The following is a 27,869-nucleotide window of genomic DNA, read 5'->3' as shown; positions in this document are numbered from 1 at the left end:
AACTTGACATCAGGAGAGCATGTTCATTCCTAGATCTATTATTATGAGATTGCAGAAAAGTCATTTATCCCTGTTTCCTTATCTCTACAAGATAAATAATATTTCTGTGACTTTGGAAAGCTGATTTGATTTTTTTTAAAGTGGTATAATGAGTGCCTGTCCTTCCTATTACATGAGTATGAAAGAATTAATGAAATGTGGTGCATTTTTGTATTGCCAATGCTGAAAACAGAATGAAAATAAAACCCTACTTTGCAAGGTATACAATTTTGCTGTAAGCTATTCATCCTAATACATCTGCCCAAAACAGGAAAGAAAAAAGGCCACTCTGATCTGCACACTACATTAACTACAAATGAAAGGCTCCCATTCTTTTTCATGGAGCTTTTCATGGGTAATCATTAATGTCTCTTCTTAATAACTTTTCTTCACTTTACAGTAATGTCATGATTAGTAGGGAGTCATTCTTTGGATCAAGCCTCACAAGAAAACTTAGGTATATATGTTCAAGTAACAGTTGAGCCTTATTCTTTTCATATTTCTTGCATGCCATTCTCTGCCTGCACTTTCTGTTTTTACTACAGTAGTTCACCTAGCCACCATCAAAAGTAAAGGACAATAAGACTGAAAATTTATTAAGCATAAAAAGAAAGTTGCATGACTTTGCAAATAGTTAATTGTTCTACTGTTCAGAAAACATGGGATATTATCCTAAGTCTCCCAATAATCTGCTTAGAAACAGGTACTTTTCTCTGTTTCCATCGAATGGAAATTAAACTAGCCTAGTCTGCAAAGAATTTTGAAATTTACTGTGAGAAAAATATATCATAAGAGTTAAACACTGTTTCTTATGTGGTCCCAACCCTGCCAACACAATTCATGCAAGTTACTTTGAATTTGAGTTCAGTGGAACAACATCTTTGCATGTGTATTTGCAGGTTCTGGTTCAGCAAATGGAAAACAAGTGGATGCTTTTGACCATCTGAATAAAGTTAGTGACATGCTTAAATATCTTGCTGAACTGTGACCTAAGATGTGGGGCAAGAATTTTACCTTCCTGCAAAGAGACATAGACATAGCTTGTGGTGCTTCAGGAATATAAAAGACACATAATTAGAAATAATATTTTGACTGAATTGCGAAGTAGTGCACTCTAGCCCACACCTTGCTGTCATTCAACTTTATCTGGTTGTTCTCATTCCAACTTCATTCCACAAACATGAAACCATCAACCTGCAACTCAGCTTTTCTAGCTGGAGCTCTTCAGCTTTTGGAGAGCAGCAAGTAAAAGGACTCCATTTTTTAATTTGATGATTGGCCCATGCAAAATAGTCAAGAGACTTTGATTTAGCAGTTTGATTTGCTTTCTAGTGCTTGATACATGATACATCCATTTTGAAGCAAAAAGTGAATCAGCATCCATATGGTTTCTACCTACAATGGCTGCATCCATTGATGAAAAATATCCATCCTGGTTTCACAATTAATTTCATTTGGATTATTCTTCCCATAGATTTATGTGACATTGTTTATTTTCATCCATCTCCAATCCCTTTAGAAAGTCTGGATGAGAGAAGGGGCTAAGCAAAGGCCTTTAGTGTATATAAAATCTCTTTCTGATCCTGAAGGGCATCAAAGTTGAGCTGAAGTTTTGATTTGTGCTCAAGTTTATGGACAGATAATCTGGATGGCAGGTCAGTCTGGATTTCGAGTCATACCCTCCCTTAAATACCAGTGAGGATGTACACCATCAAGGAGTGAGAAATTTGTTGACTTAGAAGGGATGTTTCCTCCTCACACAGAAATTTTCAAATTGAGGCCTCAAGATTCAAGGTGCAAAGTGAAGTCTTTCGTTTTCAGGAAACTGTAGCTCTATTTTGGGACAGAACATTTTTGTGAGATCCTCTCTGAAGGAAAGAATGCTACTCAATAAAAGGGAAAGTTGATTGGTTAAAGTTTAGAATTACTTCAAAAATGTGGAATGTTCTTTGTTTTATCTTAAGAAATCTCATGGACTGTCTGAGATCAGTTGAACAGGTTCACTGCAGAATTCATGTCTGTCATAATATTAGATTACATAGATTATTAGATAACATTAGGAAGTGTTCAAAGCAGAATATGGAATACTTCTGGAAACCTCATTCAGAATGTTTGATTTTCCAAAGCTAAGTTCACTCATATAAGTTCAACTGATAAGGTACAAAAATGCTGGAGTAAACATGACTTCCTTCTACTTCCAGTTACCTGAGACTAATTACATCTAGTGATTTTAAACTGTAAAAAATATGGAAAAATCTCGACTATCATTTGTTCTTGTTAGGTGAAAGTGGTAAATCCATGGCAGAGGGCTGTTTGGTTCACTCTTAGAATTAATTCACTATTTTTCTCCTCACACACATACCATTTGTTTATGAAACTCCAATACTTGGAAAAGGATAGAGAGGAGAGTATCTGGCTTGCATGATGGGATGTAAATGCATTATTTCTTTGCATGGCTGTTTCTGGAAAATATATCTAGTTCAGTGGTTCCCACTCTTTATTCTGAACAAGGGCATGTGCTGCAGAAGCCAGCCATCTCTTGTATATCAAGCGACCAAAATAATCTTTCAGGTGGTTCAAAATAATTCCCACTGCTCTTGGGGAACAAAAATTTAAGAGCTGAATTTTTCTTTAGGTAAAAAGAAACTGCACTGCTCTCAATTTCCTCCCTTTCTGGTGATCTGTATCTACCACATAGTTAAGGAAATCTCATCCTGGGTCCCCATTTCAAAGACACAGGGTTTGGAACCCATGAGAGAGAGGATGCAATGGCGTGCAAGACAAGAAATGGTGATTTATCCAAGCTAGTCAGAAAAACTACCCTGCATTTTTGTCAGCATCTTTGGGGTGGATTTGTATCTCCCCAGTTTCTGGAGCTGTGCTGGAAGTTGAGAATCATATTTTATTGAATGTAAGGAAGCCAAATGAAGTGGGACCACTGTTCCCAGGGGAAGAAGAGTGGCTAACATCAGAAGGGGGAGTCTGAAAGACGAGAGCAGTGCATGACCCTGTGGGTGGGAACCACTGTCCTAGCCCCGCTCACGAAGGATGGTGTGACCGGCGCATGCTTCACGCCCTGGGACCGAGCCGTGCGCATGCTGCTTTAGTGGAAGAGATCATGTCATGAGAACAAACATTTCCTCAGTACTTTTGAAAATATCAGTGAAAACTACAATCCCAGCAGACCCAGATTTCATTCCTTGGAAATGAGAATAAAGTCCATTTTTTTTTCTAGATGACAGTCGTTATCTGGAAAGAAGTTTGGGTTTTGTTTGGGGTTCTTTTGTATACAACATATGGTAAAATATTTTGATGTGAAGCTGATGAATTATTGTCTGATGATTTTACTGCTCTGGCTGCCAGATAAGAACACAATTGTCTATATTTGCTGCATAAACATACTGTTATGAACCTGAATGTTACTTCAAGTGTTAACCTTCAGGATTCAGTTAATGAGGAAGGCTTCAGCTCAGGTAACTTTAACTTAGATTAGAGACCTGCTTTTTGCATTTCTCATCTAGATCTTTCTGTGGTCAATAAGAGCCAAGTTCCCCAAGTATAAAGTTGTCCCAAACTGAACCACACTCTCCTCATTCACTGGTTAGAGTTGCTGATTTCCGATTGACTATAGAAATGGGTCTAAAGAGTAGTTTTAGACAGGAAGTTTAACTTCTTTAACAGCTTAAAACAGATCAGATGAGCTCTAGCTCATAAACCTAAGATGCTCAAGCAACAGTCTTTGGAGAATAGTTTCTTCCTAAACTGACTCTTATCAGCAGGGATAGCTGCAAAACTCTGAAAAGAAAATCTGGGAATGTTTTCAGTTTGTATTATCTAGCTTAAGTCCCACCATACTGAAAACACCAAGAAACCCCACCCCACAAATGAGCATGCCAACATATGCAGAGGAAAATGTCATTGCAAATAAGTAGGGTTTTGTGCTGAATGCATAGGAAGTTTTTGTTCAGATTTTATCTATGAGGAGGATATAAAATCTTGTTAAGTCCCAGTCTTTCATAGCTCTATGACAGATTTATGCATATCTTGCTTATATTGCTGTCCTATACTTAAAAAAAAAAAAAAAAGCCACTGTATTAATATATTGGATACTTTGCATCATCTACTGACCCTTTTCCTTCTGGTCTGGTCCCTACAGGTCCTCACCTCACTTTATGCCTCTTTTTTTCTGGTATGCAAGGCAGTTATCACAGGAGTTTTAAAGGGCAAACTTTGGGACAGCTGGATATGTGTTTTGAAGAACGAAGCAAGTTTCTGGAGAGAGAGTTAGAGGCCACATGTAATGACAAATGTATTATTTTAATGTAGTACTAAACAGCTTTTTTACAAACAACAGCAGTCTTTTGCCTCACCTATTTTTCTGCTTCTTTGCCATTCAGGTTCTGTTCCTTAAAGATATTTTTCTCTTGAGAGTTTCTCCATAGTGTTACTAACTCAGATCTTGTGACATTTAGTACGTTGCTCGAAGTCAGTGTGTAGTATGTGACCACTTGGCTCTTCCTTTCATTTGAGATTCATCTATCAATCATCTATTGTCAGTGACCTGTAATCCTCCCACCTGGAGAGAAGAAAGCTGATCTCCACAACAAACCTGTTGCACAATGTTTTCAGACCCAGAAACAAACTTGGTCATTTTATTATCACAGAACAGATCTCCTCATCCTAAAACTGCTTTGGCTTCTCCTTTGTTCTATCTTATTCCACAATCTCCTTCAGTCTGCACAGATCACCACCAGGGTGTCCATGCCTCATTGCTCTTTTTTCTTTATATTAAAGAAATTCTCACTCTCACAAGCTCGCTCTCTCTAACACCTTGAGGCCCATCAATTTATATTGCCTGGCTGACTCTGTTATCACTTAACTAGATTTTTGGTGCATTTCTTTGGATTAAATTTGTTTTCAGTGGTGATGTGCCATGATTCTATACTCTTCTTGACCATACTACTCAAAATTAATTCCTCCTTCAGACTTTGATTTATTAATGAAACGAGAATTTATTTTCACTACTTTACCCACCCAAAATTCCACATGCAAATAATTCCATTGACTTTTACTTCCTAACCTTTATATTTAGTGCCCTTTTCAAACTTGCTCATTAGTTTTCTTCTCCTGTATATATTTGCCCTATGTATGGCAGCTGAGTGCTTGAAGAATCCAAATTTCACAGAGAATTGAAATATCTGTCTTGTAAAGCAGTACTGCTCTCAAAAGTGGTCAAACAGAGATGTGAAAGTGATAAAGAAAAGAGAGTGCAGGATCTGCCTAAGTTAGTAGAACGCAAATCACTTGCTGGGACTCTGCACTCACCATCAGTTCAGTTGGCAGAACCTTGGTGGGCAAAGCAGATCAAGATTCCACCCCAAAAGCAAGAACTCTGGAAATAATTTTTAAAGCTGTTTTATATTTTAAAATGCATTAACATATTTTAAAGCCATTTTGCATTTTTAATAATTTTTAATTTTTAAAGAGTTCTTAAGCTCAAATGTGAGATTTTTCAAAACGTATCTTATCACAAATGTCAACAAGCAACATCTTTTTCTACAATTTTTACTCCATATATTTGTCTGCAGTTTGTGCATCTTTCCCCCATGCCATGAATTCTTCAGGAAATATATTAGGGCAAAATTTGAGTAATGTAGATATCATTCATTTAAACTGTTGTAATTCTTCACTCAAATCCATGTTTTTATCTCCTGGAAATAGGAGGACTCTTCAGGACTAAATCTATGTCTCTGTACCCAACTCCTCCTTAGCTGCCACTTCAGTAGTCACACACACGTGCAATTCATCCATGCAATGACAGGGCAAGTGTCTGGACTTCCTAGGCTGCAGAAATTACATTCACAAGTATTTTCATATCAAAAAGAAAAATCAGAAGGGTTGGAAAAGCTTCCCACACCCAAAGATTTAGTTCTTGCAACTTTTCTGATAGGGAATCCCATATTTCATTACTCCCTGGGTCAAAGATATATTAATCAGAAACAGACAGTTGAGATGAGAACCCCAGTAATTCATGTAAAAAACCCCCAAAAAACAAACAGCACAAAAACTTGCAACGGCCGTGATGCTCAATGCTCAGATAAAATCCATTGTGGTGGGATACTGCAACAGACAGAGCTCTGAGGTAGAAATGGGTCTTTCTTTCACAGCTGCAAGGTCTGCACACACATCTCCATCTTTGGCCACTATGTCCTTGCACAGTGGACCCTCCCCACTCTTGCCTCTCCTGCCAGCAGGTTTAGTGGCTGCAGCTGAGCATCCTGCAATGATACCTCACCTGTTAACTCCTTCTTCTGGTAGCCATGGCTGCTGATCCTCCAGCTCTGCTCTCATCTGTGGGTCTCAGAAACCTCCCAGCTATAACAGCCTCTTCCCTCCCTGCACTCAATTTACTTGATCTGGTGGTTTTTTTGGGTTGGTTGGGGGGTTTTTTTGGTTGGTTTTTTTTTTTGGTTTTTTTTGTTTGTTTGTTTGTTTGTTTTTTATTTTTATTTTTTATTGTTGTTTTTTTGTTTGTTTGGTTGGGGTTTTTTTAAACAAATGTGCAATTAACAAATATTTGAGCAGGAAAGCGAACTAGCAAATCAAATATTTATACCATGTATCACCTACAAAGTGTTCAGAACATATATAAGCTGATAAACTCCTCCTATTCCTGTTGCTGTTTTAGTGGTATTAGTGCTTACCTTTAAGATCATTATAGTCATCAGGCTGTCAGGAGGGTTAGTGGTGCTGGTAAAATGGCAGGTAGATGAAATTCTATCTCTGTGTTGTCACTGAAGGACAAATATATTCAGACAGTCAATCTGTAAAAGGACAGACAGTGCAAGAAATAATCAGACGAATAAAATTTGTCACTTCACTACAACTCCTGTAAGTCATGGTGCAGAGAAGACAGGGAATCCTGCACTACCATGTCCTTAATCAGTGCTTGGCAAAACCTTGCCAGAGTTTTGCTGGTGATTTATTTGGTTCACAGCACATCTGACTTTATTTTATTCCTGCCTGAGAGAGCTGAGGTTGTTACATTTGGATAAGAGATGCTCTGAGGAGACTTTAGAGCACCTTCTAGTACCTAAAGGGAGACTGCAAGAAAATGGGAGAGGTGCTTTTAACAAAGGTGTGGAGTGACAGGATGAGGAGGAATGGCCTCACACTGAAAGAATGCAGGTTTAGATTAGACATTAGGAATAAATTCCCCACTGGAACCACTGGAACAGGTTGCCCAGAGATGTTGTGGATTCTCCATCCTTGGAAGTAATTTAAGGCAAAGATGAATAGGGCTCTGAGCAGCTCAGTCTAGTGAATGACATCCCTGCCCATGGCAGTAGTTTTGTTTCATGTCTTTATAATAAAACTACTGCTTCAGGTGTGCTACGTGAGCTGAAGCACTGTGACACCTTGCATAGAGAGGATAGCATGGCCCTCTGGAAACATTTTCAACACTGATACCAAAAAATGCTCATAAAAAGCAGTTCATTATCTGTGGACCTTAACTGTTGCTTACAGAGACATTGGTAACTATGGTAGCCCCAGCAGTGTCCTTGTATACAAAACAATTATTTAGCCTATTATATAGTTAAAGCATCATGAAAACAAATTAATAGTGTACAAAGGAGGAAAATGATTACTTTTGCTTATTTTGTAGCCAAAAGCTGGGTCTCTTGGATCGGGTTCGTGGTACCAATACTAAAGGAAAGCTATTTACCCCTCTGAATGTAGATGCCATTGAAGAAAGTCCTTCAAAAGAGCCTAAGAATGTTGTCTTGAATAATAAGGAGCGTTTTCGCACTGCATTCCGAATGAAAGCATACGCTTTTTGGCAAAGCTCAGAAGGTAGCCCATCTGTGTTGATTTCTTTCTATGCATCCCCTGTTCTCCTCATTTTACTTTGTTTTTCTGCATATTCTGTTGAAGGTTTGTGACTTTCTGGGATAAGGATGTCTGGTACCTGGTTTTATGTAGTACGTTAGGAGAAGCCCAAGAAAAAGAGTCCTGGAGTCCAGGCAAGACAGTGCTTGAAATCAAACACCAGCCCTTCTCAAAACCAGCAATTGATATGGGGTAAAGCCAGTGCTGGCTTCAGCCTGTTTGGCCTGGAAAAAGTGGGCACACTGGGCAGTCAATCAGTATCCTCCAAAAAGCACACACCACCATGGCTTGGTTTATGAGCAAGGATGCCAAGCTAGCTCCCTCCTGGACTGCATCCAGCCCTGCAACAGCCTGTGTCCAGGCATCTCAAATATACCCTCACTGCCATCTCATTAAATCTCGTTTATAGAGTCAATGTCTTGTTCCCTCCCCGTCACTCCCCAAGCCTGCTGCCCCTCAGAGGTTTCCTTTGGGTCTCCATGCAACATTATAGGGCATTTTTCCTCTCAGCTTCCCTGAGCACACATTTTCCTCTTCTTGCCCATAACATCAAAATGGTCTTTAAATATGAGGTTCCCCTTTCTTATGCCAGCTGGCACCAGTGCATGCTGGACATGCTACCATGGATGTAGCCTGGGTATCCACACCAGGAACTTGATTTTCTCCTTTATGAAGATATATGAGCTCCAGGTCATGCCAGTGAGAGTAGAACTTGCCCTGTGGCTTTACAACTTGTTTTAGCCTTTATGTAAAATAATTTGGGCAAAGATCTATTGGAAAGGAAGACAAGTTCCAAGTGTTTCATGAATGCTGGAATCTGAAAGGAGGTCCTTCAATAACGTGTCTTACAGCTGTCCCAAAATAATTAAATCCCTTTCAAGACCTGACCAGTGAAAGAAGCTGTAAGAGATATTTCTTTATTGAATTGCACTAACTTTATGTAGTGCTTTATTCAGCCAGACATTCCTCTAAATATTGTGTGGTGAGATGTTCACATATCTGGTTTTTTGACCTGCTTTGCAGATGCAGGAACAGGGGAACCCATGGCAGAAGACAGAGGTGACAGTAGTGATTTCCCTATGGAAGATATGATCCCCACATTCAAGACAGCCATCCGAGCTGTCAGGTAAATGTCTTTTTGCAGGATGATGCTTCAGGAAATAACATTACCATGTTGCTACATGTTGATGCACTGTTTCTGTTATTATTTTTTTAATGCAATAGATGAGATAATTCTAGTGTTTTCAAAAACATGAGACAGACCCTATTCAGTCTGTTGAAGTTATGCAGAAAGGAGAATGTTTTTCAGTAACATTGACCATGTCATTTTGCAAGATACTCCACAGTGTTTTTATTATAAAATAATATTTTGTACTGTTCCTTGTTAAAATGTTATAGAAATGTATCTTTCTTAATTTAGTGACTAATATTTATATGAAAGTGGAACTTTTGCTTAACAAAAAATCTGAGCTGACTCAACTCTTTATTCACAATTATATGAGTGTGCAACCTACTTTTCAGCTGTCATATTTTAATAGATGCTGAGGTCTCCATTTCAGCAGTTTTTGGCTTGTGACATGTGTCACCTCTATTTTCACATCACAAGAGATATTCCTTAGGGTTAGAAAACTCCTAGTAATCCTTGGTCATGTGTTTAGCACATCAAGCAAATAGAATTCATTCACTCATGCTCTGTTACTCTTTGATGCAGTACTTTTGACTCTCCTCCCTTGAAAAATGCCCCCATGGGAAAATACTCTGCTTTCATTGCAATTGCTGTTTATTCCAGAAGTTGTTAATTTTTGCGCCAGGGACTTGCCACCTTCTAGGTGAAATACTGCCAGCCTGGAGTGTCTCACATTTATCTTAGAAAAACTTCAGGGAAGATGATAATAAAAATATAACCATATATTTATATGTATATAACCATAATATGTATGGTTACGTACATGTTATGTAACCTCCTGGCTCTTTTTTAATTGGGTGCAGGAGAATCAGTTTCTAAAAATTCCAAGCTTTCTAAAGGATGCTGAAAGCCAAGCGTCACAGGCTTTGCTCATATTACCCATGACTTCTTCCCTCCCATTGGAAGGTTCTTCATCTCTGTTCTCCACAGCTTTCCCTTTCTTTCCCTGATAGCTGCTTTCTTTCAAACATGTTATTGTTACTTTTGAAAAACTCCTTCCCCACATCCTGTCCAAATCTAATTGATTCATACAATTTCCATTTAAACTCAATCAGGAGCCAAGATTTTTTTTCTTGTGTAGGCTACCCAGATCCTGAACATTAATTGAGAGTAATTCTTTCAGACAAAAACACTTAATGGATATTGGGGTCATGATCAAGGAGACGTTAAATTAGAATTGCTAACATTGTGATCCCTATTTTTCCTTTAAGTCTTTAAATTTGTAGTTTTGCTGTTACCATATCTAATTTGGCAAAATTAGGCACAGGTATAATTTTGAAACCTTGAAATATTTATAAGCAATAGAGTTAAAGAATCAGCAGCCCTTAAAAAGTTGTAATATAATTATCTTTCCTAAATGAAAGTTTATACAGACTTTAAATACATTGAAAAACCCACCAACCTTAAATAAAAATCAAGTTAGAATCTTAACAGATGACAGCAATTTCCCGGTTCAGACAAACAAGTACCTGGAGACTCTATTGAGAAAGCAAACATCCAGAACCCAAGTCTAAACCAGATGAAAATAAAGATTTCATTGTTTAAATATATTTCTTCTATTGGTTTAATCTACCAAGATATATATATATATATATATATATATATATAATGTAATGTATAAACAGAAAAGGATGAAAAATGAACGCCAAACATTTTACAAGTGCTCTGGCCAGCAGTGTTCCTTGTTATAAGAATTCTGTTACTAATTACTAGCTCATTTTATAGCAATAGTAAGATTAATCATATTATTATCATTACAACAACAAAAACAATATGATACTGCTGTTGTCTTCAAAGACACTTCCGGCAGTTCTAAAGAGTTTTCCCCTCTTCACAACCTGAACTGCTGCTAACTTCTTAACTTCCACATTTATATCTAATTAGCATTTCCTATCCAAAACTTTCCCAGGTGGAAAATTAAAACTAAGAGGAAAATGATTCAGCATTGCATATACTATAAATTTGCTTTTTAATAGACTGAAGCATAGAAGAAGCAGCTTCAACTTCACAGCTTCAAAATCTCCTGTGACTTGTGTTGTTCAAATTCAAGCTCTGATGGTGATTCTGAAGATTTAAACCATTTTTTTAGACTATTAATTATGCAAAGCCAACTATTATAAATTTTCAAATATGGTATGATGTTATAGATTCTTTGTTTTATATTTGCCTTGTTTAGAAATAACACACTCAATTTACAAACACCCAGAGAATTCATCCATATTTTGAAAAAACTGGAAATTTTCATAATGGAATTTACCTAAGAAATTAATATTTTTTCTGTTTATTACACAGAATACTACAGTTTCGTCTCTATAAAAAAAAATTCAAGGAGACTTTGAGGCCTTATGATGTAAAGGATGTGATAGAGCAATACTCAGCAGGGCATCTTGATATGCTTTCCAGAATAAAATACCTTCAGGCAAGGTAAGAATCTTCTGGTAAATGTATAGCTTTGCTGGCAAAATGAAAACATTGGCCTGTGAGAACAATATGAACAAAATGAAAACATTGGCCTAACAAGACTACCTAGAAGCCACGGCTTTGCATGATGTAGCTGGTCCATGAGAAAACCTTTTCCCAAAGACAAAAGGCGAGTGAGAGCTAGCAGGGATAACTGCGTGGAGAGACCACTGGCTCAGATTTAGAACAAGGACATGAGAGTTAAAAACTCCTGTGAATTTTCTTGACCGTGCCTTATTTGATCAGGATCAAATTTCTCTCCTTCTCCCCATTTTACAGACGATAAATAAAAGCAATAGTTGCTCTTTATTAACTTTTCTTTGGGCTGGATTCTCTGATGATGTATGCCTAATGAAACATCCCATAAAAGTGCCAAAATACATCAACACAGAAGGTTTCACTCAGGTGTAATTGACCTATCTGAAAAAAAGAGAATTTCATGCCTCTGTGATTGTTCAGGTGCAATCTGCATCCACAGCTGTTTCCTCCCAGAAGAGGTTCATTGCAATGTGCTTTTGAGGCACATCTGCAAAAATTTGTGCTTCTCATCCTCTGATCCATGAGCCCAGGTCAGAGCTTGGGGCTGTAAGTCTGTGTGGGCCTGAGTGTCCAGATGTGTGTCCAGATGTGCATGCAGATGTGTGCAGCTGTCTGTGCTCAGTCTCTGCACAGCACATTTCCTGAGACCCTCAGTGACTCTGAACAGCAAAATGCCACACAATCACCTTCATTTCTCTCAAGAATGGGCTGAGGGGGTGCAACATTTGTTGCACATTTGGGCCTTGTCTGTAATTACCTTGGCTTTGAAAAGCTGCTCTGATCTTTCTGCTGAACTTTATAATTTCTTATTTCAAAATCATTTCCCATGCACTGGGCTATCTCTTTTTCAAGTATTTAGCATGTCTGTCAGCAATGCCTGGGGATTCAAGCCAATATCTAGCTAGCTTTGTGAGGCTTGCCTGGAGCTTTTTCAAGTTCCATTTTCAAAACTCCATGGGGCACTGTGAAACCATGCAAGGAATCTACATGGATTGTCCACTAATAGAGATAACTGGTCTGTTGACTAGTGCTGATTGAGATGTGGCCATTTTGGGGGGTGAACTGAATAAACAGACATTTACTTTCACCTGAGCAGGTGGAGATGACAAATGAAAGAATATTTGATATAGTAAAAGTATAATTACATGTGTTGGAGCATTCCAAACAATCTTTATTCTTTTGTGCCAAATAAAAAATTGAGTAGACTTCCTTATGCAACTTCATTTAAAGTTATGTTTTTCAAGCCAAAAGAATAATTAGTAAAGAGTAAAATATTGCTGACAATTAGGAACAACAACTGACAGAATGTTATTGGTTTGTTAGGAATGTCAGCAATTCCACTTTTTGCCAAGTTCTGATTTTCATTACCCTACAGAAAATCTGATGGGTCTCCTGACATTTTTAAGAGCAGCTGCTATTGGATATTTTTTGACAATCATGCTGTTTGGTTCCTTTGAATGAAAAGAAGTTGTGTTTCAAATGTTGAAGTCTGGAAACAGTGACCTGAAGCATTATTAATTACTATTCAATTACCAGGTAATTGCAATTCAGTGCATTGATTGTGACCCAAAAGAGAGCAGACACATCATGAACCTCAATATGTTACCAAATCAACATGTGCTTCCTTTTTGAACCTTTGCTGCAGAGATGCACAGCATATTCTGTCATGTGTTAGCATTTGGAGATGGACTTACACAGTTGCACTTTTCTTTTTTTCAGAGTAGATATGATTTTTACACCTGGACCTCCATCTACTCCCAAGCATAAGAAATCCCAAAAGGGAGGAGCTTTTTCTTACCCTTCACAACAGTCTCCCAGGTAAATTCTTTTATACCTAGTATTTAGCACAGCCCAACACAGAAATAAAAAGTTAATTCATTCCAATTAACATGATCTTTGTCCATTCACTGTTATAATAATGATACTAAGGGGATATGTTGCCCTGAGATACATGTGGATAAATATTGATCCAGAAAGTCACTAAGAGCAACAGGTGATGGAAATCTAAACAATGGCTTCTTAATTGTCCAGCTCAGCTTCTCCACAGTTTGAAAATATGGTTTTAAATTAAATGCATGCATTTGATTGCTGATGTGCTAATTTTCTAACATGTAACTTGTAAACCCACTTAAAAGCTCAATAAAAATCATTAATAGTTTGAAAGTAAATTAGTTATCTTCCTGAAGTGCCCACCAAATGACAAGCAGAGATTTTTAATGCTGCATTTTTAAATCAGTGATTGATGAGAGATACTCAAAACAAATTGAAATAACAGATTTCTGTGTGTGAAAGTTGCACCATATTATTGTATTGCTGCATTCCACATAGAAAATTCCAATAATAAATGACATTTCTTCTGTTGTTTGCAACTATCAATCTGTCAATAAATATCCATCAAGAACCACACAAGACCATCAACAATCTGTCCCCAAAGCTGTTGTGGTTGCTCTGAACAAAAGCAATCTTACAGAAAATAAATTATCCCACACAGGGAAAAATATGAAACCATGTACATGTGAAGAAAGAGACCTAGGTATATGGAAGAGGCAGTGATCATTTGGGGAGGAAAGCAGATTGCAAAAATTGCATGAGCCCATATCACCACTAACCCAATGTGGAAGATCTGAAATGTTTTAGGTATAGATTTTTTGGTACAATTTATTCTCAGCTATATTGTGGATTTTGTTAGGAAAGAGAAGAACTGGCCATGTTAAAAGCCTTAGAGTATATTTGTTCCAAATCATGTTAAAGAGCAAGTGCTCAGAAATTTTTCTTCTAGACCTATCTAGGAAAATATTAATTCCTTTAACATCAGTTTGGAAACTTTTATAAACATTTAGCTTGATCATGAGAATCCAAGATCCCATGAAGTTATAAATCAAGCTCTTTAGTTAGAGATCATCTTCTTATCTAATGAATTTGGTCCATCTGATGGACAGGCAAGAGGAAATTGCATAGATGAAAACCTATTCTGGAATCAGCTTTAAATCTCCAGACCAGACTTTTCAGCATTTCCAATCTCTGACACTTACTATTTGATAGAATGAAATTGAGAAAAAAAAAAACACTCATCCTTGAAACTCAGATTCAGTCTCCAAAGACTCTAATTATAAAGAATTAGATTTAAAAACACATGGCCATCTGTAGACCCACTAACTGCACTATCTCAATAATTTTCACAAACCTGAAATTTTTCCAACAAGTTGGAGATTAATTTTAATTTTCTTTTGAACTTCTGGTGCTTTTAAATCTTTATTTTAATCTTGAAAAACAAAAACATACAAAAAAATTTTAGATCTAGATTATATTTTTTAGGCATGCATTGGCATCACATACAATAGACTTTCAATCCTGTATATATTTCACTCCTATATATATATATATATATTTGTATAAACAGCTAAAAGGGCTCCAAGGATCTATATGAATAAATCAACAAGATGGCAATTCTGTTTTCTGTTATAAATTACTTACTGTGATACAAAGAAATATTGAACACTAATAGAGTTAATAATTATTTCCAGAAATGAACCATATGTAGCCAAAGCATCTACAGCTGATACTGAAGACCAAAGTATGATGGGAAAATTTGTTAAAGTTGAGAGGCAGGTAAGTAATTTCATGACAATAACAGACGCTGAGGTGCTTGTTCAGAAACGACAGAGCTGATATAAATTCCACATGACTCTGGCTGACCCAGGCAGAATTGTGCTGCTGGTGATGAAGACTCACAGAAATCTTTTTCTAATGATCACAAAACTATGTTGCTAATTTTTCATGAAAGAATTTGCTTACCTGGGAAGTGTGCCTTTTGAACTTGTTGAATCAATGTCACTGTGTATGGCAGAAGATCCTAACCATGATATTGAAGTGTGACTTTCTAATTCCTGTAGCGTCAGTACCCATCACATCTGATGTTTGGTGTGAGCAAGGCCTTTTCCTGCAGGGTCTGGACTCAAAATGATTGTCCACTCTTGGGCCCTATCCAAAAGAGAAAGCAAACTAGTCCTGATATGTAACCTTACATGTTGTGGGACTGCAAGATAGTGTTAGGGGAAAGGTCTTATTCTGAGGCAGTTAGAGGATCAGCTGTTATCCATTTCAGCCCAGCTTTGAGGGAAGGTCATGGTTATTGTATGAACCTCCATGACCAAAAAACATGGCAGCACACCATGGTACATGTATGGAATCATGACTCTTTTGAACAACTGAATTGAGGCAATATCATAACATTGGTATTTTTCAGGTAAATGATATGGGGAAGAAACTGGATTTTCTTGTTGATATGCATATGCATCATATGGAACAGCTGCAGATACAAGTTGCTGAGATAAGTCCATTGAAAGAAACCGCTTCTCCTGCAAGGGAGAAGAGAGAAGAAAACAAATATTCTGAATTAAAAACAATAATATATAAATACACTGAGCAGTGTTCTCGTGAAACTCCTTACAACTTCCAGCAGGTTCCAGTCAACAAAGTCAGTCCCTATGGTTTCTCAGCACGGGGTCATATGGCTCACTCACAACCTTTATCAATAGGTGGGCAAAACTCTGGCAAACTGCAAGCCACACCTTCCTCAACTTCATATGCAGAAAGGCCAACAGTTTTGCCTATATTTACATTAATGGACTCCCAGGTTAGCTACCACTCCCACGGGGACCTTCAAAGCCCTTACTCAGACAAGGTGTCTCCAAGGCAGAGAAGGAGCCTAACGAGAGACAGCGATACTCCATTGTCCCTTCTCTCAGTCAACCACGAGGAACTCGAGCGCTCCCCGAGCGGCTTCAGCATCTCCCAAGAGAGAGACGACTTCCCCTTCGGCCCCAACGGGGGCTCGGCGTGGATGAGAGAGAAACGCTACCTAGCAGAGGGGGAGACAGACACAGACACAGACCCCTTCACACCAAGTGGCTCCATGCCTTTGTCCTCTACAGGAGATGGGATTTCAGATTCAATATGGACCCCGTCAAACAAGCCAGTTTAAAAGTGTGTGTGGGGCAGTCACTGGCTGACTTCTCCTTGTAATGTAAGCATACTTTGTATATCTCACTTACTCTACACCCAAAGCTTACTAGTTCCAAACACCAATGGCTGCATAAGATGCATGTGATATTAGTGGTAGTCATTCTGCACCATTTCATACAATTTACTAATGCAGTTTTTTTCATGCTATCAAAACTAAGGAGCTTAGTTTTGAGCATGGTTTGCATGACTTTGCCCTATATAAATGGTACAGCTGATTTCTTCCATGATACATATCTATCTGGTACTCTTCAACACAACAATGGTGAATTGATAACAGACAAGATACAGTGGTCCTTGCTACATTTTGTAAACAGAGCAGCAAAATAAAAGATTTTCAGGAACGATATCTCTTTGTGGAAACATAATGTCTGAATCATTTTCCATTATAAGCAAATCAATCTCTAATCAACTATGCCAATGATTTCTAATATCAAAAGCCGGGGAAAACTGACTTAAAGTATGACCTTATTGAAATGTCTTTGTGAAGTAAATGTTTCTCATGTGATCTCTGATATAATTACCCCTGAAATACAATGTTGAAATGAAATTAAGGGTAGGATTTTAAATCATCAAAGCCACCTCCTGGGATTGATCATAGACATTTATTTATTGTAAAATGTAAATAGAAATCCCTCAAAATACTTTGAAAATCTTCACTAGTGTTTATAGAATTGCTCAAAGTCGGATTATAATGCTTTTTTTTTAGAAAATCTTTTGCTAAGTCTATTTGCTACTTATGGGGCCAAATTTTCTTTGTTACAAAAATAAGGTTGTTCACTGTAGAGAACTCCAGGTTTATACACTCCACTCTTCTATTGACTTAGGTGCTGCTAAGTAAGAAGCAGAATGTAACTCAGCCTCAGTATCCCAATCTATTAATTGGGAGTTACACTTCCACACATGCTCACAGGTTGAAAGGCTCAATTCTCTAATATTTGCCGAGTGCTTTGAGCTCCTCAGATGTGCAGAAAATTGCTATTCTCTTCCCTGCAAGTTCTACAGTGTGAGATGCTGCCAGGATCTGTTTCTCTCTGTTTACCATTTCTCTTGGAAATGGAGTGCTCCAAATCCATGAATGTGTGCTATATATAGGATTAATGTATGAATAAATAATCACCATTTTTTTCATGTGACCCTGTGCAACAGAGAGATAAGCATGCTCCCTAGGCCTCAGCCAAATATTTTTTAATGGAAGTTGGAAATTATTGAGAAAGAGGAGACCAGGAAAAACACTGGATCACTGGAAGGAAATGAATCAAAGATCTCACCACTACAGTGGGAATGTAGTACCTATAAAGCTAGTGAAACTGGCATATCCAAATAACCTCTACAGGTCTTACGTGGTGTCAGTCAATGTGTCTGTGAAATAGCATCCGTGTGGTGTCCAGCTTGGTGGCTGTACACTCTTTACAGCTGGTGGGAAATGAAGGAGTACAGTCAGTGAGCACAGGGTACAGCAACAAAGGCACACATCAAATTCAGGATGAGATTAATCTCTCCTTTGACTCAGTTATCTACAATGACCAAATGTCTACCAAATTCAAAGAGAGCAGAAGGTGACTTGCTTAGATATCAGATGATCAGAGACCACAAAACCAGTGTTAATTGTCTCACCTCTCCCCCACTGATCCAAGGTGCAGCCTCTCTACCATGGCTCATCCCCACCTCATGTCCAGGACAATCCCTGTCACTCCACACAATGACTTCCCCACTGTGGCCAGGGCACTGACCAACAAAGATGGCAGGATTTGGCCCAAATAAGGTGTTACAAAAGGGACTTTCTGCAGAGACTGCTTGTATTGCACTGCAGCTGCACAACTGGGCATCTTTGGCACATCCAGTCTGAGCCAAGAACATGTTACTGGGCTTCCCGGTGCTTACTGGGAATTGCACAGCCCTGGATGGAAAGTGCTCCAATGACAATGTTTTGTTGGGTTTTTCTGACCATATTAAACTTTTGGTTTAATTCCTCAGCATTGTTGACATCTCATAGCAGTCGTTCCATCCAGGGAATTCTGTTCTTTCCCAGATGTGGGCATTGCCTTCATCTTCATTGTTTGTTCTCTATTGGAAGAGACATCTAAAGGATTAGGATCTTCTTACTTCATCTGATTCTTTAGCTAAATCACGTTTCATCCTTCTGGGATGGATCTTCAGGAAGAACAAATTGCTGTTGTTACTGGATTAAATACTGCAGACCAGTTACAGCCTTTGAAGACTGGGCTGAGTCCATGGAGCTGTTCTGAAGCCAGTAACTATGATGGTATGAGGCACAATTTTGGTAATTACTTAATTGACAAAATATCATTGACCTGAAAGATAATCTGTGTTTGGCACAGTTTTGTGGCTAAATTTACAAAGAATAAAACTAAATGACCAAATTGTAATTCGTTATAATTTGGAATAATTGAGAATTCTTTGGCCCTTATGATTCTTGGAAATATCTGCGTCTTACCTGTTACAGCTTTCTGAAATAGTAATAGATGTCTGTGGCAACTTGTGAGATTTAACCTTCACATGACAAGAAAATGGAAAAGAATGAAAAAAATTTTAATATTACTACATTCTGAAGTGTATGTAAGTATGTGCTAGACAAGCCTGCTTCAGTTTTCTTGTATGTAAAGGGCCTGTTGTTCCTACTGATTTAATCTGAATTTCATCCTTCTTTAAATGCTTCCTAGAGCTAAGCAATCAAAAATGAAGGCAGCCAAAAAGCAGGTGCAGGCTGATCAATTTGTTTGTGACTGTCTTTGACAGTGGCTATGCCATGCAGTTCCCTGTTCAATTCCCACTGAAATTCTTCAGTTCAAGTTTCTGTTCTTTTTCATTACAGGTTAAACAAAAGGAGTCTTTCCTCAGTATTAAACCTGGTTGAAAAATCCATAAATAGCCTCCTTATCAAGTTGTGTTCTTTCCAAGAGAAAATCCAAGCAAGGGCAGAGACTTGGATGAATATTCACCTGCACACAGCCCCAGAGAAAGTAGGATTTGGGCTGCCCTGCACTCTGCACACTTAGCAGATGAACTGTCTTGAAGTTAGTATTTTCTCTGGCCTGCAATCACCAATTTGCAATATGCATCTTTAAGGTCAGGTATTTGTAGTCACATAATGAAATATTTAATGATGCCAGACAAGATCTGCCTCTTCTTAAAAAGCACTGGTGATAAACTCAGCAAGATCCTCTGCACTATATATTTATCTATGGTTCCTGGAAGGAGATCCAAGAAATGAGGCAGGTAGATCTGATTGGCTTATTTTAATATTTATTTTTCTTTCTTAGCACTGAAACCTGTCACTGCTCTGTTCATAAGGGTTCTGTTCTTAGCAGCTCTCTGCCACTTACATCACCGGGGTTAAAAAGGGCATCCATCAGTTCTGCTGTCTGTGTGATGACAACAGATAGGTGTCAAGGTGTCACCAGCAAGGTGAGATCTGGAGACCATCCCTGATCTGGGATGTGCACAAAAATTCATCAGACTCCAATCAGGGTGAGTCCAGGGAATGCATCCACCTTGGAACTGTGGTTCATATGCCAGCCATAGGTACTGGACAAAGCAAAATAAACTATGTGTGATCCCAGTAACGTTAAGAATGTCAAGACCTGTTTCCACACACAAGGAATCTCTATTCACAACTTCATTTGACCCAGAAAGGCATCTGGGTCAATAAGAGTCTTCATAGTAGGAATTAATTAGATTTATACCTTCTTCTGCATGATGTTTCAGTTTAAGAGTTATCAATTCTCTTTGGGTCAGACCTTTCTAGCATCTTGACTGACACTAACACTTTGCTTGTATTTAACATTAAAAAGTATTAAATTACTTTGATGACTCTCATCTCATTTCAGGCCTTGAGATATTTTTTTTGTAATTTGAAACTGTGGAGCTTTTCTCTGCTCTCCTTGAAGTAACTTAAAAACCTTCTCACAGTGATGCACTGGGAGCAGGGCTGGGTTCTAATCTGCCATTATTTACAAATTTCCTTGTGAAGGACAGCACTGATCTGGAGACATTTTTCTTGGCTACATTTTGAGAGTGATTTTCAGTCCCCGCCAGATGTCTGGCAGTTTTCAAAAAGGTGAATCTGTGTTTACATTGTGTGCCTCTCTTTGCAGCATTATTATCAATTAAGCTTCCTCATTTTAGAAGCAACTGGGACTATTTGATTAAGGCAAAAGTGAATGCTTTGTTGAAGTATGAAGGTATGATAAATATGGTGTATGCTCTACTTAGAGAGTTGGCACTTTAAAAAAAAAAATCTAGTCAGGTAATGGCTGTTGTCCCTGCCTTGGATTTCCCTGCCCTGAATTTATCACTCTGGCTCCTATCTAAAATAAAAGGGAATTCAACCCATAGAGAGATTGATTAAAAAGTCCCTAAATTGTCTTATGGCTATATTTGCTCTGTTTTTATCTGTAATGTTGCTGCATTATTATGGTCCAGAGTGGAAATAGTTTAAAGTTTTTCTGTTTCAAACGGTGGCCCATGAGTGCTGCAAACTAAAGCTCACCTGAATCCGGGGGTAGCGGGGCCTTGTGGCCTTCAGGAGAGAACCAAGGTCCAACCAGATTGCAAGACTACAGCCTAAAGCAATCAGAAAATGCAGTGAGGAGCACCCTCACCCCTGCAGGGAGCCCAGCTGCTGCAGAGGTGTCACATCTGCTTGGGTAAGAACTGAATCTGTCCTGATCACTGCAGAGCATGAGAGGAAAGAGCTGGATCTGGATTCCTTGCACCCCACAGCCCCCAAAACTGAGCTCTAGGTGTCTAAGAGCTGCAAACCTAAATTTCCTACAGCACCTCGTGAATTTGATGGGATGTCACTTTTTCAGGAGCACAGCTGGATGTGAGTGCTCCATTTGAAGATTATTTTAGGAGGTGCAGAGGAAAAAGGAGCATTTTCAATGTTTTAGCTGGGCACTCTGGGTATTAAATTCCTTCTGGTTTTCTAGGCTGTAAGATTTGATCTTTCCCAATTCACCTTTGAGTAGCTTCCCTCTGAAGTTAACTGAAGCAAAATAGTGAAAATGGGCTCCTGTTTCCATCATGAAGAACACACTGAGACTGAAGCTTACATAGCCAACTGCATTTTGTTTTCTAGTTATGGCATCTTATTATTACTAGTATTTGTGCCTTGCTCACTGAAATCTTCTCCATGCTACAAAGATGCTTTTCAGATTCTGGCTGACAAGGGAACACAACTTTTATACAAGTGGCCTTTAGTGCTCTTTATAATATTATTTATTGTAATTTTTAAACTGTATGTGTAATTTCTATTCTGGCACTGTCCAATATTTGAACAAATTTAATATGTTTATTTCAATATATTATGCAAACAATACTTCTTAACTGATTTTTTTATGTTCTGTCTTTAAAAACTGCACCACTTATTAATAAATAGAAATTTCAATTATGATGTGGATGAATTTATTTTCATTTAAATCTTAATATCTTCACCTATATTCAAAGAATACATTGTCAAGTGTACCCCCAGGAGAGACATTGGCAAAGATCCTTTTGACTTCATCTAGGCAGGACTAAACTCAGCAGGTTTTATGTGGCTTCCACAGCCAGCCCTGTCAACACACAGTAGATCCCATTATTTGTGACATCTTTTGATTTAGTGGCCATGTAATTTATACGGCTTTGAGCATCTGTGAGGGTGAAAATGAAAAATGGGAGAAAACCCATTAATATTGGAAACATAACTTGCTAAAATATTATGAAATTGCAAACAAAATATAGAGAGAACACAGTAATAGTACAAGCAAGATCAGAATATCCCTTGCAGGGAATTTGCTTGAATTCTGCCCCTGGTTCTGTTGCTTCATTTCTGTGTGGTTCTGTGTCTGAATGAGACAGGAAGAGAAACACATGAAACATCAACTCTTCCCAAAAATTTAGCTGGACACAGAGAGGTATTTTAAGGAATTCTCTGTGGCTTCAGTTTCATGGCTGTCACCAAGGAATGAGCTCTGCTGAGCACTTGAAATACAACCTAAAATAAGATCTTTTAAATTTTTTGTGGTAGGTAAAAAAATATTCAACATTTATGCCATGTCTTATCCCACTTCTAAACCACTGTAAAGTGGAATAATTAAAAGATCCTTTAGTACTGCAGCATTAAGTTGTTGTGCTTTTGAATATATTTGTTTGTTTTAAATTATTCAATTCAAATAAAAGTAGTAACTAAATAAGAAATAGGGTGAATGTCAGGCTCTTACAACCAAGTTCTATTCTTTCCAAAGATTGACAGTTTGTGGTTTTCAAAACTAATGTACCAGAATGTGGAATTCTGAATCTTTTGGGGTTCAGGGGTTTTTCACTTTTATAGACAACTCTACCCTGCATTATCATGACTGCCTCAGCCCTGAATGTCCCAGCCTGCACTGAAGGGCTTGAGCTGAGCCCTGCAGCTGCCAGGCACAGCAATGGCATTTACCTGGGCATTTCACAGACACAACAGGGGAACCACTCAGCTTTGAAGGCTTTGAAGGCGGGCCACCACCTGCACTGAAAGGTGTTGCATTAAAATTTCCCTTTGGCTCACCCAAACACCCAAACACCAGAACCCGACAAATCACTGGATTTCAGTAAAGCATTAAGTCTGATCTTTTAAGAAATGGACTCTAAAATGGGAAGAAGGTGTGACACCTATTCTCAGGCAAAGCCCTGCTTGTATCCAGGGGTGCAGCCTCTGCTTACCTCTGTATGGGACTTTGGGGATCCTACACAATTTTCCCCCACCTAAGCAGAATAAGACTTAGGATCAGCAGTTTAGAAAGGGTAAAATTGAAACAATGTCAGTCGAGAAACAGTGTCAGGAGGGGAATTTTCTCAGTGTACCCTTCTGTTTCTTCGCAGGATGCTTTGATTTTTAAGTCTTGCCAGGGAAAAGCAGTTGCTTGACTAACATAGAGCATCCTCTTGGAACACAGAGAAGGGATGGAATCAGGAAATCCAAGTCTCATGGCAGAGAGCAGCAGGGGAGCTAGACATTATTTAAAGAAATTTCTCTCTAGGATAATGGCTGTCAGCCCAATGGGTTTGGGACAGCACCACAGCTTTTCTCCTGCTTCTTTGTGTCTGGTGCATATCTACAGCAGAATACAGAACAGAGATCATGAAAAAAGGTGTAAGATGTGCTATGAACGTTTTGGCAGACATGATGGGATCAGTTACATCTCTAACACACATCCTATCAGAAATAAAATCCTTGGATAAGTCATTAATTTTTTTCTAAGTTCTGGACTGTTGAAATTTCTTGGTATCTAATCAAGGCTTTATGAGGATCTATGTTTAAAAATGCCAAGTGCTTGATCACAAGCTAACATCTTTGGAAAACCTCAAGGAGCAGTGCATAATATTGTGTAAAAATCTCATCTATTGTAGCTCACACACAGATAAGAAAACCACTAGGCCTGCTTCTCACCACTACACATTTTCATGATCTCCATGGCCCCTTTTTTTTACTTTCTCTTCTTTTACTCCTCAAGAGCATACTTGAATTCCAAAAAAGTTTCACAATATCAGATGCTTCCTACTTTAGACTAGTAAATATACAAAACACTCTTATTGATAACAGTTTGTAGAGTTTAATGCACATTCTGTTCAGGAAGTTTTGTGGTGTTAGTACCAATCTTAGCAAAACATTGATAACAAAAATTAAAGAAAAAATTGTATAAAGGACAGAAACTATTTTCAGTTGTAAATACATGTTCTGAAATGGGAAGGAAATTCAATGAAGGCGAAAAAAATACATGTTTATATATATAACTGTATATTTGGGGTTCTACAAAGCAAAGTGCTTGGTTCTGCACTGGAGTCAGAACAACCCCCTGCAGTGCTCCAGGCTGGGGGCTGAGTGACTGAAAACCTCCCATGGGAAAGGCTCTGGGGTGCAGGTTGACAGCAGCTGAACATGAGCCAGAGTGTGCCCAGGTGGCCAAGAAGGCCAGTGGAACATGGCCTGTGACAGCAGTAGTGTGGCCAGCAGTGCTGGGGCAGTGATTGTCCCTCTGTGCTGGGCACTGGTGAGGCCACAGCTCAAATCCTGTGCTCAGTTCTGGGCCCCTCACTGCAGGAAAGACACTGAGGGGCTGGACTGTGCTCAGAGGAGAACAGAGCTGATGAAGGGTCTGGAACACAAGTGTGAGGAGCAGCTGAGAGAGCTGGGGCTGTTCAGCCTGGAGAAAAGGAGAATCAGGAGAGACCTTGTCACTCTCTACAGCTCCCTGACAGGAGGCTGTACTCAGGTGGGGGTCCGTCTCTTCCCCCAAGTAACAAGAGGCAGGACAAGAGGAAACAGCCTCCAGCTGTGCCAGGGGAGGTTTAGATTGGATATTAGGAACAATTTCTTCAATGGAAGGGTTTTCAAGCACTGGAACAAGCTGTCCAGGAAGTGTCCAGGGAATCACCATCCCCAGAGGTTTGTAAAAAACATGTAGATGTGGCACTTGGGGATGTGGTTTAGTGGTGGACTTGGCAGTGCTGGGCTAATGGCTGGACTGAATGATCTTAGAGGTCTTTTCCAGACATAATAATTCTGTGTTTCTTTATATAATTTTTTTTTAGGAGATGAAATGTTATTCTTCTGAAAAAAGACTGACAAAGAAATAGTAATAGATTTAGAGAATTATCCATAATAAAACTTGTGCCAAAAATAAATGTAATAGAAGGATATTGGTAAAATCTGAAATTAAAATTTTATAGAGCTAGTATATTTCTTAATAAAATAAACTAAATATCTTGTAAAATTGTAATGGTAGAGGACTAACAGAGAAATGTTGAAGTGCAATCAGTTTTTTCGGAACAAATGAAATTTACTCAATTGATACTTTTCTAAACAAAATTTATTTAACAACCACTCAAAGATGCTTTCATGGAAATATTTGCCACAGTAAAATGAAGTGTAACTGAAAATAAAACTTCAATGCTCTGGAGTAAACTTGGGTGAAGTTTGCTTCTTTGCACTCTATTTGAAACCAGCATTTCCTTCTCTCTTGCACATCAGCATCTGGTGAGAGAGAGCACAGCTGGATTTGTGTTTTCTAACCAGGTAAATCAGTTTTGCAAGGTGTTTCAGGTACTAGAGAGCTTCAGGTGGCACAGCTCATCTTTTAGGGCAGAGATGGTTCATAGCCCAGCCAGGCTGGAGGGTGGCCAGACCCGAGGGCACTGCCACGCCAGGACAGAGCGGGTGGGAGGGGACATTGTTCGTGCCACTGGCTGAGGTCACAGGAGGGTATGACTGCAGCTCCTGCAGTCACTTACACATATTGCAATTTCTGCAGAGGAATGTGTGCTTTTCATCACATCTAAAGGCCTGAGAAAAAGCCAGAAGGAAGAAAGAGTGCTTTGCTTTCACTCTGTGCTCTCAGCCCACAAAGAGATAGAGCTCCAAGAGCCAGACTTCATTTTCTCCCTCCCTACCAGAATGTCACACCACTGTCTCTTACAGATAAATCACAGGCATTTCCTTGAATTTCTCTTTATTTAAATTGCATTAGCAGGGCCTTACCCTGTGCAACCTTCAGCAAATGGATGCATTTACTAGGTAATTTATATGAATTGTGTGTCTATACTGTGTTACTAAGAGACAATAAAAATGTCTTCCTTTCCTGTTCTGGATTTTGGGATGCTGGTTATGGACACAGTGCTGCCACACAAAGGGATGCTGGAAAAAGGAGGCATGTAAAGACTATACTCCTGAGAAAGCTACTTGCTCAGAGGGATGTTCTGAGTGAGAACACAGCATTGTCCCCAAGAGTCAAAGTTGGGGCTGAACAAAAGCCCCCTCCCAGGTCACCTGAGCATTGCTCAGCAGCTGAGGAAAGTTAAAATTACAGAGTCCCAGGGTAAAACACAGCATGAGGCAAAACCTGCTGAAAGTCTAATTATCCTCACAGGCAAACATCAAACGGCTGGAACTGATCCCAGCACACACATTTTCCTGGCTATACCTGGTTTTGTCAGCTGTTACAGAGAGGACTTTCATCCCAGCCTTCTTGATGTACTATTGAGCAACTGGTAATTAAGTCAGTAAAAGTAAGTCTTGTCAAAGAAAAGGTGCTTCCATATTCCCCCAGCTGCAGCAGTCAGTCATAAGTCTCAAAAATTTTCCTTTTTTCAGAGCAGTAAATTCCATATAGAATTAAGTAATACTAGATGCAGTGACACCTCACCACATAATGTTTTTTTTTTGTGAAAAGCAGAGTGAATGAAAACAAGGGAAAACTGAGCATGTATGTGCACAGATGTGTGAGCATCTTACAGACCAGCTATAGCTCTGTTAAATGTGGCTGCGGTTGTCTTGCAGCATCTGAAGTTCTTGTTTAAGGCAGGATTGCTAGACAGACAGAGACACAGCTCAACCACACACATAAAATGGTTGCTAAAGCACTTTTTGTTTCATAAACGGACTGTGAACCCACTTAAATTTCTCCTATTAATTGCTACAATGTTTTGAGTGGTTTCACAAGTTGAAACGTTCAGTGGATTGTGATAAAATTACTGAATGGATGATCACTGGCTTTTAACCATGCTGCATCTAAACTCACTGATTTCAGAGCAATTATTTCCAGGCTGCTGGAGTAAATGGTAGCAGAATTTTGCTGACTGTTTCCAGCAGTGATCTTCCCTTGGATGCTACTAAACATCACTCATCAGCACTGAAATTGCCTTATGTCATTGCTCTGACCAGCCCTCTCTTCCTTCCTCACCACTTAACCAGGATTCCAGGCAACTTTTCCTGTTGTAACTCACATTTTATTCCTTTTGAGGTTCCACACTTAAGAAACACTTCAGGTGTCATCTCTGCCCTCTTGACAATGTCCCTTGTTTGAACGGAAGGATGGCTAAAGCTTTACCAGAGGGACTCACCCTTGCCTACTTCTCCCTATCAAAGGTGGCATGGGTCTAATTGCAGTAAGCTGAGCTGTTCCTTTAAAAGGGAAAAAAATCCTCCACAATTCAATTCTACTGCCAAAAGGAGCTTCCAATCCCCACCTGACCTGCCACAGAGCCTTTCCGTACAGGATTCAACAGGCACTTTGTGTGCTTACGATTGTGTTACCTCTGGTTAGTCCTTCAGGGATTAGGATAACAATTTTCACAGGATTTTAAGGAAATATTATCAAGCCTGTCTACTCAAAGTTTTTCACAAAGTGTTTATTAAGAACTGGCAATAACTTCCAGTGTTATATAGGCTCTGAAGATAATAATTTTTGTC

The 27,869-nt window shown here is 38.8% G+C and overlaps 1 protein-coding gene across 1 annotated transcript in view; it reads left to right on the top strand.

Annotated features, from left to right (window-relative positions):
• Positions 1-16,598, top strand: part of KCNQ3 (potassium voltage-gated channel subfamily Q member 3) — a 39,295-nt gene extending 22,697 nt beyond the window's left edge. Inside the window, exons 10-15 of the mRNA XM_041407583.1 lie at positions 7,706-7,893; positions 8,953-9,055; positions 11,408-11,539; positions 13,334-13,432; positions 15,139-15,223; positions 15,861-16,598. Coding sequence (XP_041263517.1) covers positions 7,706-7,893; positions 8,953-9,055; positions 11,408-11,539; positions 13,334-13,432; positions 15,139-15,223; positions 15,861-16,598 — 1,345 coding nt within the window. The remainder of the gene's footprint in view (positions 1-7,705; positions 7,894-8,952; positions 9,056-11,407; positions 11,540-13,333; positions 13,433-15,138; positions 15,224-15,860) is intronic.
• The last annotated feature ends 11,271 nt before the right edge of the window (positions 16,599-27,869 follow it).

This window comes from Onychostruthus taczanowskii, unplaced genomic scaffold, assembly GCF_017590055.1.
Source record: "Onychostruthus taczanowskii isolate IOZ18803 unplaced genomic scaffold, ASM1759005v1 scaffold27, whole genome shotgun sequence".
NCBI lineage: Eukaryota > Metazoa > Chordata > Aves > Passeriformes > Passeridae > Onychostruthus > Onychostruthus taczanowskii.
Note: the sequence above shows the minus strand (reverse complement) of the source record. Positions and strands in the feature narration are given on the sequence as shown.